This window comes from Grampus griseus, assembly GCF_964374135.1.
Source record: "Grampus griseus genome assembly, chromosome: 1".
NCBI lineage: Eukaryota > Metazoa > Chordata > Mammalia > Artiodactyla > Delphinidae > Grampus > Grampus griseus.
In genome coordinates, this window is record NC_139017.1 from 61,886,214 (window position 1) to 61,902,323 (window position 16,110).

General features: G+C 51.9%; 1 protein-coding gene across 1 annotated transcript in view; it reads right to left on the reverse strand.

The window, feature by feature from the left end:
- Window positions 1-1,896: 1,896 nt before the first annotated feature.
- The window catches only part of PLEKHA6 (pleckstrin homology domain containing A6), a gene marked incomplete at its 5' end in the record, with an annotated part of 42,058 nt that continues 27,844 nt past the window's right edge, over window positions 1,897-16,110 (reverse strand). The window contains 9 exons of the mRNA XM_082652529.1: window positions 1,897-3,809; window positions 4,488-4,611; window positions 10,197-10,342; window positions 10,865-10,998; window positions 11,076-11,243; window positions 12,268-12,444; window positions 13,303-13,409; window positions 13,609-13,738; window positions 15,041-15,190. Coding sequence (XP_082508655.1) covers window positions 4,496-4,611; window positions 10,197-10,342; window positions 10,865-10,998; window positions 11,076-11,243; window positions 12,268-12,444; window positions 13,303-13,409; window positions 13,609-13,738; window positions 15,041-15,190 — 1,128 coding nt within the window. The 3' untranslated portion in view covers window positions 1,897-3,809; window positions 4,488-4,495. The remainder of the gene's footprint in view (window positions 3,810-4,487; window positions 4,612-10,196; window positions 10,343-10,864; window positions 10,999-11,075; window positions 11,244-12,267; window positions 12,445-13,302; window positions 13,410-13,608; window positions 13,739-15,040; window positions 15,191-16,110) is intronic.

Sequence of the window (16,110 nt, forward strand, 5' to 3'; positions counted from 1 at the left end):
GTTTATACAAACTTGCAAGATACAAATGCAGAACTCACTGGGTGCTTCAGTACCTATATCTAAAAAGAATGCTGCTGAGAGGGAAGCAAGCTCTCGCCCGTCAGTCAGGATGGCCCCTCCCTGGGGAGGGGCTCATTGGCTAGAAAGATGCTAAGGGGCTGGTACGGCTGTTTGGTCCCCTGACAGAGATGCCCTCTGTTTATCTAATCTTAACTCTTCTTCTAAGGTCACTTTTATACTAAATAAAGACACTGAGTCATAAATTTCCTTGTACGGTTTATTGTCTAATACTAGCAAATCAAATTGGCCCCAATATGTGCATAAATAGATATATGTGTGTATATATATATATATGTATATTTCATATTTTCCTTAGTTTTAAGAGCTGCCAGGTTGTCAGGGGGTACCTAAAGGGAAAGGAATTAATTCTGTCTTGCTATAGTCAGCCCTGCTCCAAGAGGATCCCTCTCACCAAGGGGAGCAAGTGCGCACAGCTTGCAACCTCAGAAAAACTCTAAAGTGACAGTATCAGTATTTGATTACAGCTTCTTGGTTATCGATGAGGGAGGTAATGTGCTAATTGGGAAGGCCCTAGATTAGTAACCAGGGCTGTCACCAGGTCGGTTACTTCCCCCTGGGCCTCCATCTAGGCCCCCTTCATTCACAGCAAGCTGCTTTAGGCTGGGAATAGGGTACCAGCAAATGCCAAAGTGGGAAGCCAGGCTTCACATGCTGGCCAGGAGCTCTGTGCTAGATTCCAAAACCCTTGATTCCAGATCTGGACAAAAGACATCCATTCTGCCCAAATTCTTGCAAGGCGAGAGCCCCTTGCCCACTTCAATAGTCGATAAGCAGTCTGGAAGGCTGAGCTGGCTTAGCTCAGGGCCCCAGCAGCAAGAAAGTCCTTGGCAAGTCTGAGGTGTACCTTGTCCGTGGGACCCTCCAGGCTGACTTCGCAGTCTGGATGCCAGACTGGGGTACCATCCCCTTAACAACGGCCCCCAGAAGAAAGGTCACAGAGGGAGACAGATGCCATAGGTGTCACCCAGACCAGTGAGGGATCAAGTGAAAAGGAGTGTGAGAAGTCCAAGGAACTTGAATGTTATCTGCCCCGAAGGACCCGTGATGCCAACCCGTTTCCTTTGGCCGTTGCACCATATTCTAGGTCCATCAAAGAATAGACTGACATTCTCAGTGCTGTTTGGTGTAGGCTGCCCTTTCCAGCAGGGTGATAAAGGAGGTGGTCCAGGAGCACATCTGGGGTGTGTGTGCCTGCAAGGCTGTACTTTTGTGCACACAACTGTAAACATTTCCTCGAAGAGAGTTCACACCCAATAACCCTAGAGAGTCATCAAAAGTTGACAGTGTAATCAAATCCTTAGACCAGGACTTGCAAGAGAATGTCCTGCCCTGGCAAGATCCTCTCCGGGTGAGCTCTGGGGACCAGCCCTTTGCAGACTGGGGAATGGGAGGAAGGAAGCTGCCTGCCGAGGAGGAGGGAAGGGTGGAGGGTTGGACCTAGAGGCAGCCGTCCCAGTCTCCTCACATCATTTGCCAATTCCATTCAGACATTGCACATTTTGAAAATAGATTTGCTTTTATAACAAAAGCGTAAAATAGATCTGTCTTAAAATAAGTCTTTCCTCTCCCCTTCTTTGGATCAAAAGGCATGGGGTATGGCCGCAGTATGCTAGGAATGATGTGGAAAGTAAAGGAGAGAAAATGGGCCTGGGCAGGAGTTCTAGTAAAGGATCAGACATCCAAACAAATATATATATATATATTACATATACATCTATAATATGTATAATCTTCATAAAACATATATTAAGGCATGTAAAGCAACATAAAGAGCCAGCTTTATGAAATAAGAGGTGAGAGAGAGGTGGCAGAGGGGCAGACATTAACCCTTGGTATTTTACATGTATTTCTAAAAATATCACTTAAAAAAAAAAGGAGACACAGACAAAGAAAGGGGAAGGCATGGAAGGCCCCGAAAAATCCGTTTCTTATGGATGGATAAGGTGTGGGAGAAGATGGAGAAGGGAGAGACGGTTACTTGGGAGCCAATCCCACCTGCCAGTGTGTGCGGGGGGAGGACAGGTTTGGGGTGCTTGAGCTGTGCTGAAGATGGGAACTGCAGCCAAGGGTCATGTTCAAAAAACCTGCTAGAAGTGAAGGTAAGTGGAATCCCGTCTGTAAACCCTCAGAAGCATGAGAATATCCTAAGCACCTAGAACAGTGCCTGGTACATAAAAGGTGCTCAATAAATATTTGTTGAGTGAATTGTCAACTTTACTTGCATATGAACCATAACTGTCCCAGCCATGAAGGAGTGGAGAGGAATTGTTGGAAGATGAAGTAATCATTCTTGGGGCCGCTGGAGGTCAGAATGAAGTCTCTGGGCAGCAACTCTGGCAAAGAGAAGGCCTAGGGGCCAAGGTTTTTCAGCTTCACTCTCTCTCCTCCATCCTCTCTGGCTACATTCATCTGAAGGTGGGTGGAGCATAGGGAGAATGGGCTTTGCTTCTGTCTCTCCACTACTGGCTCCCTGGGTAGGTGGGTTGTGAGTGAGCCAAGCTAGAAGGGAGACCTTCCATACAACCTCAGCTTGTCCTCATCTGGGATGCCTGGGATGCCTGGGATGCAGCGTAGGGCCCCAGAATCTGGCCTACCAGATTAAGGCCACATTCCCGCTTTCCAGGGCACACGCTCAGCTGGCCCACAGCACATTTCAGGGGGAAGGGAGACAAGATAATGTCACAGAAATGTTTAGGAAAGGCCCCAAGGCTGACCACACCCTCCGTAAGACAGGTCCTTCTCTCTGCTCCTGACCCCAGAACCAGGCCCAGACCTAGAAAGAGCCATCTCCCAGACTGCTGCTGCCCGGGCCCTCAGCTCACACCTCCATACCCACAGCAGTGTGCTCCATGGCAGGTCCTCGGTCTGGCAGCCCCGCTGATCCTGGGGACGAGGTGGGAGAAGCAGAGCCAACAGCTGGCACTGTACTTGGCACTAACCTAAGGTTCCACCCTGGGGAAACCAATCCCCTACCCCTTCTCATCTCCGTCCTCCTCCTCCTACTTGCGCATGAGTCCTGCTGCTTCCCTTTCCTCCCACTGTCCTGAGACCTCTCCCTCTCTCTCTGCTACCCTTCTCAACCTGCCCTCAGACACTGCACAGACCCGCTTCTCTCTATCCACAGCCAGCACTGTCTTCTGGGAGCCGAGGAGCCTCTCCCCATCTCTCATCATCTTGTCTTTGGCTCAGGCAGGGTGGTCAGTCTCCACTGGACCCCAAAGGAGTACCCATAAGCAGAGATGTGCCAAGACCCTGGGCACAGCTGGGGCAGGACGGCGGGGGTGATGGGGGAAGGGGGTGATGGTGGGTGCCGTTCTCGGTGTCAAGAGAGGAGTCCTAACCTAAGATAGCCCAGGGCGCATTCCCCACCAGGGCATCTTCTCCATCAGGGAGTGTTCCAGTAGGGCCATCACAACCCCAGTTAGAGCCAGACCTAGGCTCCCTGTGCCGTGGGCATCAGATAGGATGGCGCTCCTCGCCCCACCATCTCACGCCCTGGCCTAGGACCACCGTCTGAGCAGCAAGGACTTCAGGGCCGGGCGCCGTGGGTATGTGGACACCGAGGCATCTGTGCTCCTCTCGGCAGAAGCCCGGCCCCCAGCCTGGCTCTCTGTGGCATTCCCATGGGAGCACAGGGGCGGGGGGCCAGGGGGCCAGGATGGGCAGAGGCAGGCTTCAGAACGTGGTTCTGTGGAGCTTCACGGCATTGGCCTCAGCCAGGGCTTGCACTGGAGGAGAGAGACACGGGTGAGAAAAGCGCTGCACAGAGGGGCAGACCCTCCAGCCCACCCTCCCCAGAGAGAAGTCTTGCCTTGCAAAAACCTGTGGAAACCCGCCCGCCCCCTCAACCCTGAGAGAGGGGAACAAACGAGTAGAAGTCAATTCTTGTTCACTTGCCTGATCCTGAGCAGCTGCGTGCTAGGGGGAAAGAAGGGACACAGCCTTTGCCTAGAATCGTCCAGGGCTATTTTAATTTACAGTAAGATCTGGGAGTGATGTGGGAGAAATAAGATCTGGGACAAGCAGCTTCTGAGGCAGGACTGCTGTGTATCTCAACAGATGGCCGGCTTCTTGGCCGACAGGAAGTGCAGGGGTGGGAGTCAGGGCAGTCCCTCAGACAGCGGACAGGAGAGGCCTCAGCTCTGTTCCCATCTGCTTCTGGAGAAGCAAAGCCACTGGCACTGCAGCATCCAAGAAGCGGTCCTGCCAGCCGGCCCTAGCCCGGCACTGCGTGGGGACGCTTGCGGGCTTAAGCAGATGGATGGAAGGGAAAGAGCGACAAGGGGCACTGGGGTGAGGGGAGAAGCAGTGCCGGATGGAACAAGACGGTGCAGATGGCTCAGTGGGGGTGAGGGGAGGGGTCCCCGTTCCCTGGGCTGGATGAAATACAGTAGAAAAGTGCTTACGTCAGAGCTCAGACCCGCATGGCATGGCTGCTGTCGGCGCCCCGTGGGGATTCAGACGATAGGGGGTTGGCTGGTGGAGCCGGGGAGGCAGGGGAGGTGGGAGGGCTTGGGGTGGCACATTGCACTGGAAACAGAAATGAACAGGGAAGTGAATAGGGGCGGCCGGGGGTGGGAGGAGGGAGGTTGGGCGCCCAGAGCAAGCGAGGCCCCCCTCCGTGCGGTGCGGGGAGCAAAAGGCAGGAGGCAAGCAGGACAGCTGAGTTTGGGAACTTGTTCAAGCTGAGGCAGAGCTGGCCTGGTTCCAGGGGCGCCATGGAGGAGAGCATGGGGCCCCAGAGGAGCCCTGGCCCAGTCCAGGCTCTGCTGAGAACCAGTGTGACTGTGGGCGAGGCCCAGCCCCTCTGAGCCCAGGGCTCCGCTTCCATCCCTGCAACCGGGAGAGATACACGTACCTTTCCACGACTGTGGAACAGAATGAGGGATGGCACCTCACAGGCAGTGATATCGCTAGTGATAATGATTAATAGTGCAGTAAAATCACACTAATCCGAATCATCAGGCCTCATTCAAGGACTCAATCCAAGTGATCACCATGTTTATCAATTCCATGCAAACAGAGGTTTCTGACTGGCTTCAAGCCAGTCGGTTAACTTAGGCTGGAGGGTTCAGAAACGACTCCCCACAGTCACTTAATATCTCTTTTCATCAATCCAGGAAAGGCAAATTCCAATCCACCCCTAAACAGATCATTAAAGGCCTTAAAGTGCTGACATTAGAATTAATGAGATTTTACTCTATTATCATTATTATTTCACGTTGAGAACAGCAAAATGAAGGACAAGGAAAGGGGAGTCGTATTGTTAGGAACAAGCTCTGCACCGTCTCCGGCCCCTTGTGCACCCTTGGTGCAGCTGTGAGAGAACATCCTCACTCAGGCTCAGAGAAGAACCAGACCTCAGCCAGGGTCACACTGTGTTTCCCCCAAGAGAGGGATCCTGGCATTGAACTTCCCAGTCTCTTGCTCCCACCCTACCCTGGACCTCATCCCCTTCCCTGGCCTCTGCACAAGAGAAAGGGCCAATGCAGCCCCACGCATATCTACACACGCCCACATACATACATAAGACACGCAGGGCTCTCCCCGACAGGAAGTGATCCACAGTCCGTGCATGGGATCCAGCAATATGAAACCTTTCTACTCAGCACACGTAACTCAGATGTGTGTGTATGGGCACTTCTGAACCTGTACCTTGCACATGACCCAACACACTTGTAACTTGCCATACAAATACATACACAAATGCTTTCAAAACACACATTCGTGTGCATGTCCGTATCACAGATAATGGTTAAGTTGTCTGGCAACTTCAACTTTTAAAAGAGTCAAAAAATCAAAACCTAAGCAAGGAAGATCTCAAGGAAGCCAAATAGATGTTACAATGTACATGCAGTGAAGCTCTTACAATTTATTCATTGAAGAGCTCCTTGGAGTCCAGTTACTCTTATTTATACACAATTCTGATATATGTTGACTTGTTGAGATTCTAGCCCATGAGAGATTAGAAACAGGAAAATCAGGAGAGAGAGAGAGGAATTGAGAGGCCCACTGACATCTATATAAGGCACAACTGAAGAGAGAAAATCTTCCGTAAAAAGTAGACAAAATAACTTTAAAACATTTCTCCAAAGAAGACATACAGATGGCCAAGAGGCACATGAAAAGATGCTCAACATCACTAATTATTAGACAAATGCAAATCAAAACTACAATGAGGGGGCTTCCCTGGTGGCGCAGTGGTTAAGAATCCACCTGCCAATCCAGGGGACACGGGTTCAAGCCCTGGTCCGGGAAGATCCCACATGCCGCTGAGCAACTAAGTCCGTGCACCACAACTACTGAAGCCCATGCGCCTAGAGCCCATGCTCTGCAACAAGAGAAGCCACAGCAACGAGAAGCCCACGCACCACAACAAAGAGCGGCCGCTGCTCACAGTAACTGGAGAAAGCCCATGCGCAGCAACGAAGACCCAACGCAGCCAAAAATAAATAAATAAAATAAATAAATTTATTTAAAAAAAAAACAAACTACAATGAGGTATCACCTCACACTGGTCAGAATGGCCATTATCAAAAAATCTAGAAACAATAAATGCTGGAAAGGGTGTGGTGAAAAGGGAACCCTCCTGCACTGTTGGTGGCAATGTTAATTGATACAGCCACTCTGGAGAACAGTATGGAGGTTCCTTAGAAAACTAAAAATAGAATTACCATATGATCCAGCAATCCCTCTACTGGGCATATACCCTGAGAAAAACATAATTCAAAAAGATACATGCACCACAATGTTCATTGCAGCACTGCTTACAATAGCCAGGACATGGAAGCAACCTAAGTGCCCATCAACAGACAAATGGATAAAGAAGATGTGGCACATATATACAGTGGAATATTAGCCATAAAAAGAAATTAAATTGAGTCATTTGTAATGAGGTGGATGGACCTAGAGTCTGTCATACAGAGTGAAGACAGAAAGAGAAAACCAAATACTGTATGCTAACGCATATAAATGAAATCTAAAAAACAAAAACTGGTACTGACGAAACTAGTGGCAGGGCAGGAATAAAGACATAGACGTAGAGAACGGACTTGAGGACACGGGGTGGGAGGGGGAAGCTGGGGCGAAGTGAGAGCGGCATGGACATATATACACTACCAAATGTAAAACAGATAGCTAGTGGGAAGCAGCAGCATAGCACAGGGAGATCAGCTCGGTGCTTTGTGACCACCTAGAGGGGTGGGATAGGGAGGGTGGGAGGGAGATGCACAGGGAGGGGATATGGGGACATATGTATGCATATGGCTGATTCACTTTGTTGTGCAACACAAATTAACACAGTATTGTGAAGCAATTATACTCTAATAAAGATCTATTACCAAAAAAATGTGTAACAGTTTGGTAGCATTTAGCAGGGCTACAAACAGATCTGTATGGATTACAGCCCCCAAGTGCATCCCTTCCACAGAGGTCAGCAAAATAAGGACGTTTATAATGATACTAAATGAGTGACAGCAAGGAAGACTGATTGCTAAATATAACCTCTTTAAGAAGTCAGAAAAATACTAAACACATTAGGAATATATCCATCAAAATAAATTCACATATGCAGTGGATAGGCACTGGACAGATGTGCTATTACAGTTGTGTGTTCACAAGTGCTACCACATCTGCAGGCATAATCGGTCACATGTACTCCCATTCATGAGGCTGTGCTCCCTCCGTCCTGCACACACAGGTGTGTGTTCACAAATGTGCAGTACATACACTGTGCGCGACATATACACAAATACGCCTTCTCATTCCTCATGCTGCCCAGGAAGTATCACACGTGCATGTGTGCATTCATAAGCACTACCTCCACCCGTGTGTTGTACACTCACGTCAACAGCTTCCCAAATGTCAGCTTTACTCATAAATAATGGGTCTCCGCTCAACACCCACAGACATTTTGCACACACAGACACACTCCTATATTTGTACTCAAACTTCCCCTCCGCCCACACATAACACACGTGCATATGCACCCATACACATGTATCTACAACCATTACCCAGTACAGACACTGCAATGACATCACGCCACACATACAAACTTAAAATTGCCGCATCTTCCCGGATACTGCACACCAGGTATACCAACAACTGCTACAAGCTCGCCACCGACCACAGCATCCAGGCCCCACACCTCCACTCAGGCACTAACTACATCCCTTGCCGGCTGCACTGTCCTCATGCCCCCTGTGCCCAGCACTCCCTCCCTACAGCGCCTGCTGTGCCTGGCAGAGCTGCAGCCCTGGGAATCTGGGCCATAGGCCAGGGGTGGTGGGGACAGTGGGCTAAGTCTGAGGTCTGGCCCTGCCACAGCCGTTTTTTAAATAGTTGGGGTCTCGGCAAAAGCAAGGTGACCATTTGTTTTCGGCACACTGACCCTGAAATATAAGCCCATGGGTATCAAGGGGGAATCTGAAGAGCCAGGGTGGGTTTTGTTTTCATGGCACCTTTGGCACCTTTGGCGCAGGAGCTATAGAAGAGAGAGCCAGGGGCTGGGACAGGGCAAGGGGCAGAGGGAAGTTTTAACAGTGCTGTATGCTCTAACCCTTGAAATAGGAAGTTGCCTTTTGCCCAGAGCATGTGGAATTTGATCTTTGGAAGCTTCGAGTTCATTTTGCAGGTAAACTACAGGGCGGTTGACAGAAGCCTCCTTGTAGCCAAACTGGTTCTGCTGCCTTCGGTTCTGGCTGCAAGATGCGGCTCTCTGAAGCCCATCCCTTCTCTTGCCCTCAACTCCTGCCCACCTGAAAGCCTGTTTCTGAAGTATCTCCAAGGGCTTTCCCTGGCTACCCGTTCTAATGTCCATTTATATGCCAACTGCTAGTAGGTTCTTCCTTAAAGCTTACTTAAATCTCCTTTGCTGTAGCCTAAAACCCTCTGGTTTCTGAAAATATCCATATTTAAAATAGCTAGAAAACCCACAAAACATTCCTATTTCTACTTTAGCTATTGCTATTTCAACTAATACTACCACAGCACCAGCACTACTGCTACTACAGCCGGCTAGCATTTATTGAGCAGTTACTGGGTGACAGACATGGTGCTAGATGCTTAGCTCACCTTGTTTTCATCCTCACACCACCAGACAGGTATTTTGATTTGAATTTTACAGATGAGGAAATCGAGCCTCAAAGAGCAAAAACTGAAACCCTCCAAGTCACCAACATGAAACGCCATTCCTTCCTCTGTGTGTCCAGCCACGATTCTAATCTGACACTTGCCCAGGCTACCATAACTCTGGCTGGCACAACCTGTCTCTGCTCACTCAACCAAAGTCATCACAAGCCTGGCATCCGTCCAGGGCATTCGTCTGGACTGGCCTTCAGAACCACCCCCCTTCCCTCTCCCTCCTAAGCACCTTTCGTGTTCAGGAGTGGGGAATATCGTCTCCCATGCTAATGACTTAACCACTGTCCTTCCTCCACCTCAAAGCCTCCCATTCATAGGGTCTCTTCTATTCTTCCCAATTACATTCTCCTCTATTCCGAGGTGCTTCTCCTCAAGCTGAGGGGAAGTGAGTCCTATTGGCTGCAACCCCATAGGGTCCACTAAGACCCACTAGCCTTTGTATCAGTGTGAAGTCAGTTCCCTGTACTCATCTTTTCTTAGCAGAAAAGTGGGTTTGGGTCAGTAGCCAAGGTGGTGACTGTATTGGCTGCTTGTACCATCTTCCCTTTTCATTCCTGCTATTTGCATGCAGCACGAATGGGAAGTCAGAGAATACCCTGGAATACCTGGCCCTCACTCCACCACTGGTACATACTTGCATCTTTTCCAATCAGGCTCAGTTATCGCCTCTTCTCTGGGCCTTTCCTGGACCTGCCCAGGTAGAATGGCTCCCTGTGCTCCCCGCATGGCCTCTGGTCATTTCTCTGTCCAGCAGCTAGGCGGGTCATCCGGGCTCTGAGCTCCCAGATGTCAGCAACTCTGGCCCCTTTGCACCCCCTGAGACTAGCACAGCCCCTGGCGCTCAATAAGTGCTCATTCTGACCTCAAGGAACATCTCCCTGTTCTGTCCCTGGCCCCCTGCCGCACTGCACTACCTCCCCTACGCCTGGTCAGCCGGTCTCCCTGGCGGAGCGAGGCCCAGCCCGTCTCACCAGACAGCATGCGGCCCCTGCGGGAGGCCTCGGTCGCCAGGGCACAGGAGATTTCAATCCGCTTCTCCTGCTCCTGCAGCTGGCTCTCTGAGTCCTGGGGCACGTCCACAAGGTCCCCCTCGCCGATGGGCACCACGTTCTGCATACTAAAGAGGCACAGACACACAGAGATGGAGGGGGGACAGGATGGTCCGAATGGCTTGGGGGGCCTGCAGACGGAGGTTGGCAGGGATCCAGGGGCCTGTGAACGTGCAGGCTCTGGTTCCCAGCAAGCCTGTCCCCTGGGGTGAGTGGGACCCTAGCGAAACGCGTGTTGGGACCCCTACCTGCACCATTTAGAAATGAACTAGAAGGGTCAAGTGAATATTTAGGGCAGGCTTGACAGGGAAAACAAGTCACCGGAGGGCGACCCATCAGTTTGTATTGATGACAGCGCGTGCACGAGCCCAGTAGGTCTTTCTGGCACCGATGGCAGCGTCACCAACCCTGCCACGTGCCTGGGCCCGGTCCGCTGCCTGGAACCACTGCTTCCATTTGCTCTCTGCTGGGGAGCCTCAGGAACCCCAACCGCATGAGTCCGGGCACTGGATTCAGTGGCACTAGTGCCCCAGGTGCCCTAGGCGCCAGGGTGGGTAGAGGAAGTGGAGGTTCACCCCAAGGCCTGTTACCTGGACTTGGCAATGAGCGTCTTGATCCTCTCCACCTTCTTCTGCTTCTCCTTCAACTCCTCTGGGCTCAGGGGAGTGTCAGGCTCCAGGTCAATGTACCGCTCAGGGATGAGGACTTTGTCTGGGGTGGAGAGCTGTGGAGGGACCGAGGTCACCGCCTCTATTCCTTCCTGGGGTTCCCCCCGCCCGGCCCCTCCTGGACTCTGCTCACCTCCTTACTGATATCCACATCATAGTGCTGGGGCTCCAGCTCCATTCTGCGGAGCCGGGCAATCTCCTCCCGTGGTGTCTCGTAGGCCTGCCCACCAGGCTCCTCTGCCCGCAGAGCTGCCTCCAGGTTGGAGATGTCCACCTCATGGATGCTGCGGTGACGGCGCACCTAAGGCGGCAGCACCGTCGTGACCACGCGGGGCCTCTGTCCCACTGCCAGCGGCACCTCCACTGCTACCCACGCCTCCAGGCAGCCCTAATCATGCCCGTGTCCTCACTATCCCTGCCTAACATGCCTGACCTGGCCACGCCCCACTGCTGAGCTATCCTTCCATGCTGCTTGTCCAAAGCCTGCTCGCCTACAAGGGCCCCAAGGTGAAATCTCATCCCTGTCTTCTGTCCCCATCCTGCTGTACCTGTGTTCACATCCGGTGCCATATATAATATTTTGGGCAACTGAATCGGTGTGTCTTATATTGATCTCTAATTTTTTCATATGCTAGAAGTTCTAGTCCACCAATCAGAATGTAAACTGTTTGAGGGTAGGACTCATGGGCCATAATTTTTCTTGTATTTCTGAAATTTAATGGAAAGAAAAATTAGGCCAATAGTTTGGGCTACTCCCAACTCTGCACTTAATAGTTGTGTGGCCCAGAGATCCCTTAATTTCTCATGACTTTTTTTCCCTATCTCTAAAACGGAGGTAATACTTCCTAATCCAGCATCCTTGAAATGACTAAATGAAATAACATGAAAGGGATCGTGACTTGTACTGTGCCATGTGATGTTGAGCTATGATTACCTTCAGTAACCCCCAGCCCAATGTTAAGCACATAGGAAATGCTCTAGAAACAAGTGACGGCTACTTCTAGGTTGCAGGTTTTGTACTAACCTCTCTTAACTGAATTTTGTATAATTCATTTCAGCCAAAATAGTCAAGGCATTCCTTTTTCGTGAGTTATTTTTCTTTAAACACACAAAAAAGGAAACACTTGTTGGAGTATCTCCTCTGCCCAGTGGGGGACAAGCGTCCCCCAGGTCTCCCAGGCGCCCAGCTTGGGTCCTTCCTGGTCTCTCCCTGACTAAAACCTCCTCCCTCCCTACAACCCCTCCAGGCCAGGCTGGTGGGGACCTGGGCGTGGGCAGTGTTGGCAGATGCCAGGCCATGCCTGTGGGGGCTGGGAGGACGTTACCACTTTGTAGGCGGGCCGGGCACTGGGGTCGGGGGCCGGGCTGGCCGGGAGTTGCAGGCTCCTCCGCTTATCCTTCATAGAGCCGCTCTGGTGCCGCCGCATACGGTCAATCTGCTCCTCCACGCTCATCTTGACCTTGCCCTCGCCAGGGAACACAGCACTCTTGGGGCGCTCCTGCTGTAGTGGGAGAACGGGGCTCTGACTGGTGCCTCACCCCCCCAACCCAGATTTTTCATCTGCCCTAATCCCTTAAAATTTCCCTTCTCTGGGAAGCCTGCCTGTAATGGGTTGAAGAGTGGACCCCAAAAGATATATCCAAGTCCTAACCACAGTACCTGTGAATGTGACCTTATTTGGAAATAGGGTCTTTGCAGATGTAGTCAAGTTAAGGAGCTCAAGATGAGATCATCTTCAATTAGGGTGAGCCCTAAACCGAATAATGGGTGTCCTTATAAGAAACAGAAAAAAAGAAGACACGTAGAGTAGAAGGTGATGTGAAGGTGGAGACAGCAGTTGGGGGGGGTGTGGGTGCGTCTACAAGCCAAAGATTGCCAGCAACAGCCAGAGCCAGGAGAGAGGCATGGAATGAGGCTCCCTCAAGCCTCCAGAAGGAACCGACCCTGCGGACACCTTGATTCTGGACTGCTGGCCTCCGCAACGGTGAGGGAATAAGCTTCTATTGTCTTAAGTCACCAAGTTTGTTTTGTTAACTTCCTAGCAACCCCAGGAAACTAACACGGTGCCTCTGGTCAGCACATTTGACTCTGACCACTGACTTTTGAGTTTGTATTTCATCACTGGCACATTACAATAATTTTGTTAAATATTCTTATATCTTTATTATGTATAGCTTCCTTGTCCCGTGACGTCTCCCTGAAGGAGAACTCCGCTTGCCTTCTTTCTTCTTGTTCTACCTTCCTCCTCTAGTCCTGGGTTTCTTGAACAGTGACAGGTAGGTGGACACACGGAGGCCCCTGGGCTCCCAGCCCCGCTCAGGCCTGCACGGGCTCTCGGGGCCTGCGGGCGCGCACTCACCCGGGAGGAGAGCCCATTGGCGAGCCTGCTGGCACTCCTCTTCACCACCCCCGACGGGGTCACTCCTTCATCAGCGGGTGACTTTGTCCGAGGGGGCACAATGCCAACTGCAGGGAGACACAGTAGCCAGTGGGTCCCATAAAAAGGGACACAGGGCAGCCTGCTTCTCAGAGAGGCTCAGTCCTGCCCTCCATGGAGGTGAGAGGCCCAGGTGGGGAAGCACCTCCTTGGATGTGAGCGAGCACCTGTCTGGGCTCTTCTCTGACCCTTAGCCTCACTTCCAGGGGAGGATGGAACAGGAAGTACCTTTGTTGAGAGCTGCCTGCTTCTCTGCTTCCACCTCTTGCCTGGTGGGCACAAGGCTGATGTCTCTAGTGGTGTCCAGGGGTGAGGTCTGGTGGGGGTCTTTCTTGCTTTGCTCATAGCTTGCCATGGGCTAGGGAGAAGGGATGAGAAGATGGATGGATGGTGCTAGAGTGACCACCGAGAATTGGGTCCCTGGTGGTGTTTCTTTGTTTTGCAGTGGTGGGAGTGCAAACCTTTGAAAAAACATGGGGCAGGGAAACTGTGTGTGCCAGCTGGGAAGTGGGCAAGGATACACTGGAGCCTCCCACCCATGCCACCTTAAGACTGGCCAATGTGTGGTCCTCTTGGGGAATGAGGGCTCAGGGCCTCCAAGAGGGCCTCCGTTGAGGCCCATCAGAGAGATCCCTCAGCCCAACCAGTCCTCCTGGCAAACACGAAAAGCACAGACTTGCTGTGAGCCAGAGGAGGAATGGTTGCAGGAGGGGGCTACAAGGCCAAGGCTATCTGTGGATTCTGTTGGGATCCCACCCAAGACTTGAGCACAAGAAAAAGATGAGCTTTGTGGGAAGGAACAGGGCATTTGGGTTGTGGTATCACAGAATCATGTGACTAGAAAGGGACCTCAGACATCATCTGAGCCATCCCCTCCCACGGGGATGAAGAATTAAGTCTCAGTGAGGGGAGTACAGAGAGACTAGACCAGAGGTCACTAACTCCAGCTCTGGCCCAACTACAGAGCATGGGTAAGTCCTATCACCTTTCTTTGTCCGTAAAACCGAGGCAATGATACCTGCTCTGCCCACCTCACTAGGCAGACCCTCAAGGGTTGTGCATCTTACCAGTAAGTAGCTGAGCCTATTTGAGGAGTCTTTCTACTCACCATGCAACCTCTTCCAAGCCTAACTGCATGTTTCTCCTGGACCTTGCCTAGGGATCCAGGTGAGAGAAGGAGCCAGAACAGGGGAGAAAAGGGTCTGTATCCTTACACTTCAGGGGCTGATGAGAGTCAGAGGACACAGACAAGGCAGAGACACAGGCAAGGGGAGAGGGAGAGCATGGGAGGATTGGGGTCTGAGGTGCACAACGGCAGGAAGGAACTGGAATGGCACCAGTGGGGGTTGGGGGGCTGTCACTGGATTTCCATCGTCTGGTCATGCTGGTAGGGAGGGGGGCATAACCCACCACCTACAGCCACGGGCTGCCACGGGGTAGGGCAGCAACTCATGTTTTCATTGTCCACAGGAAGCAAAAAGGGGAAAGAGGACCAGTATGAGGGTCTCACCCATCCCTTTGCTTATCCCAGAGTCTGACAGAGGACCAGTAGAAGCTGAGCTGTGGCAAAATTAATACTGGGATGGGAACAATGACTTGGTCTCCTGCCGGGCCCCGCTCCCTCCGTCCCTGCCCTCCAGGACCCAAGGGTGTTGGGTACCTGACCCCTGGCTGTCTCGCCACTGCGGTGCCAGGAAGGGGAGTTGGGGTATGGCCAGAGGAGGCTCTCACTAGGGAGTGGAGGCACGGTGGGAGGAGACTCCAGGGGGACGTAGGCTTTGGGGAGGGGAGGCCGCGGGGGGCCAGGCTCCTGAGGCAGAGAGAAGCCAGAGCATTAGGAGGAACAAGAGCAGCCACTGTGAGAGCAGAAGAAAAGAGCATTAGCAGAGGCGGACGACAACACTGCTGGAGCCTGGGGTGGGGCCCTGGACCACCAAACTCCCACCCGTCGCCTGGATGGAGTTCCACCTCCAGAGCTAACCCTGCCTGGCCTACAAGGCCCTCCTCTACTGAGCCCCCGCCTGTGCATTGGTCCCCCATTTTCTCTGAAGCTCTCTCCTCATTGTCTCCCCATCACATTGGGCACACCCCTCCCCTGTACCTTTGCTTCCGCCAGCTCTCCAGCCTGTAATGCCTTTCCCTTGTTCCTCTACCTGTCCCAATGCTTCATGGCCTAGTTTAAGTTCCACCCTCTCTTTGGAACATCAGAACATTTACAGTCTGAGCCACGTGGCTCAGTATTGAGACATATGCCACCACGTTCCAGAGGAGGGCTGTTCACTGTGAATGGGTCTTGGTCCCCATTGGACGCTGGGTGGGTGAAGGCCCTCAGGCATCTTCCTGAGAGGGTCTCATACCGTCCCTTGCCCAGAGCAGAGCCTCCGAAAACACCTGCTGATTGGCTGACTAGGCAAATGCCCCCCACACCAACCCTCAGCCCTCTCACCCGCAGAACAATCCTAGAGTTAAATTCCTATTAAGTGTTTGGGGTCTCTGCTAACCATCCTGGTGCTCAGGAAGACCTCCCTGAAAGGCAACTAAAGATGACAGTTGGAGATGAGAACAAGTAAAGGAGAAGTCTGGAGGGAGGGTCACCAAACTGGGTGTGAGAATGACTACCTTAGACAGAGATGAAGCAAAACGACTGGAGGTCTCTGGGGAAGAGATGGGCACAGAACCTGTATAATTTCAGGCAAATGGGGACCTAGTCCTCCCTCCCCCACCCACCTT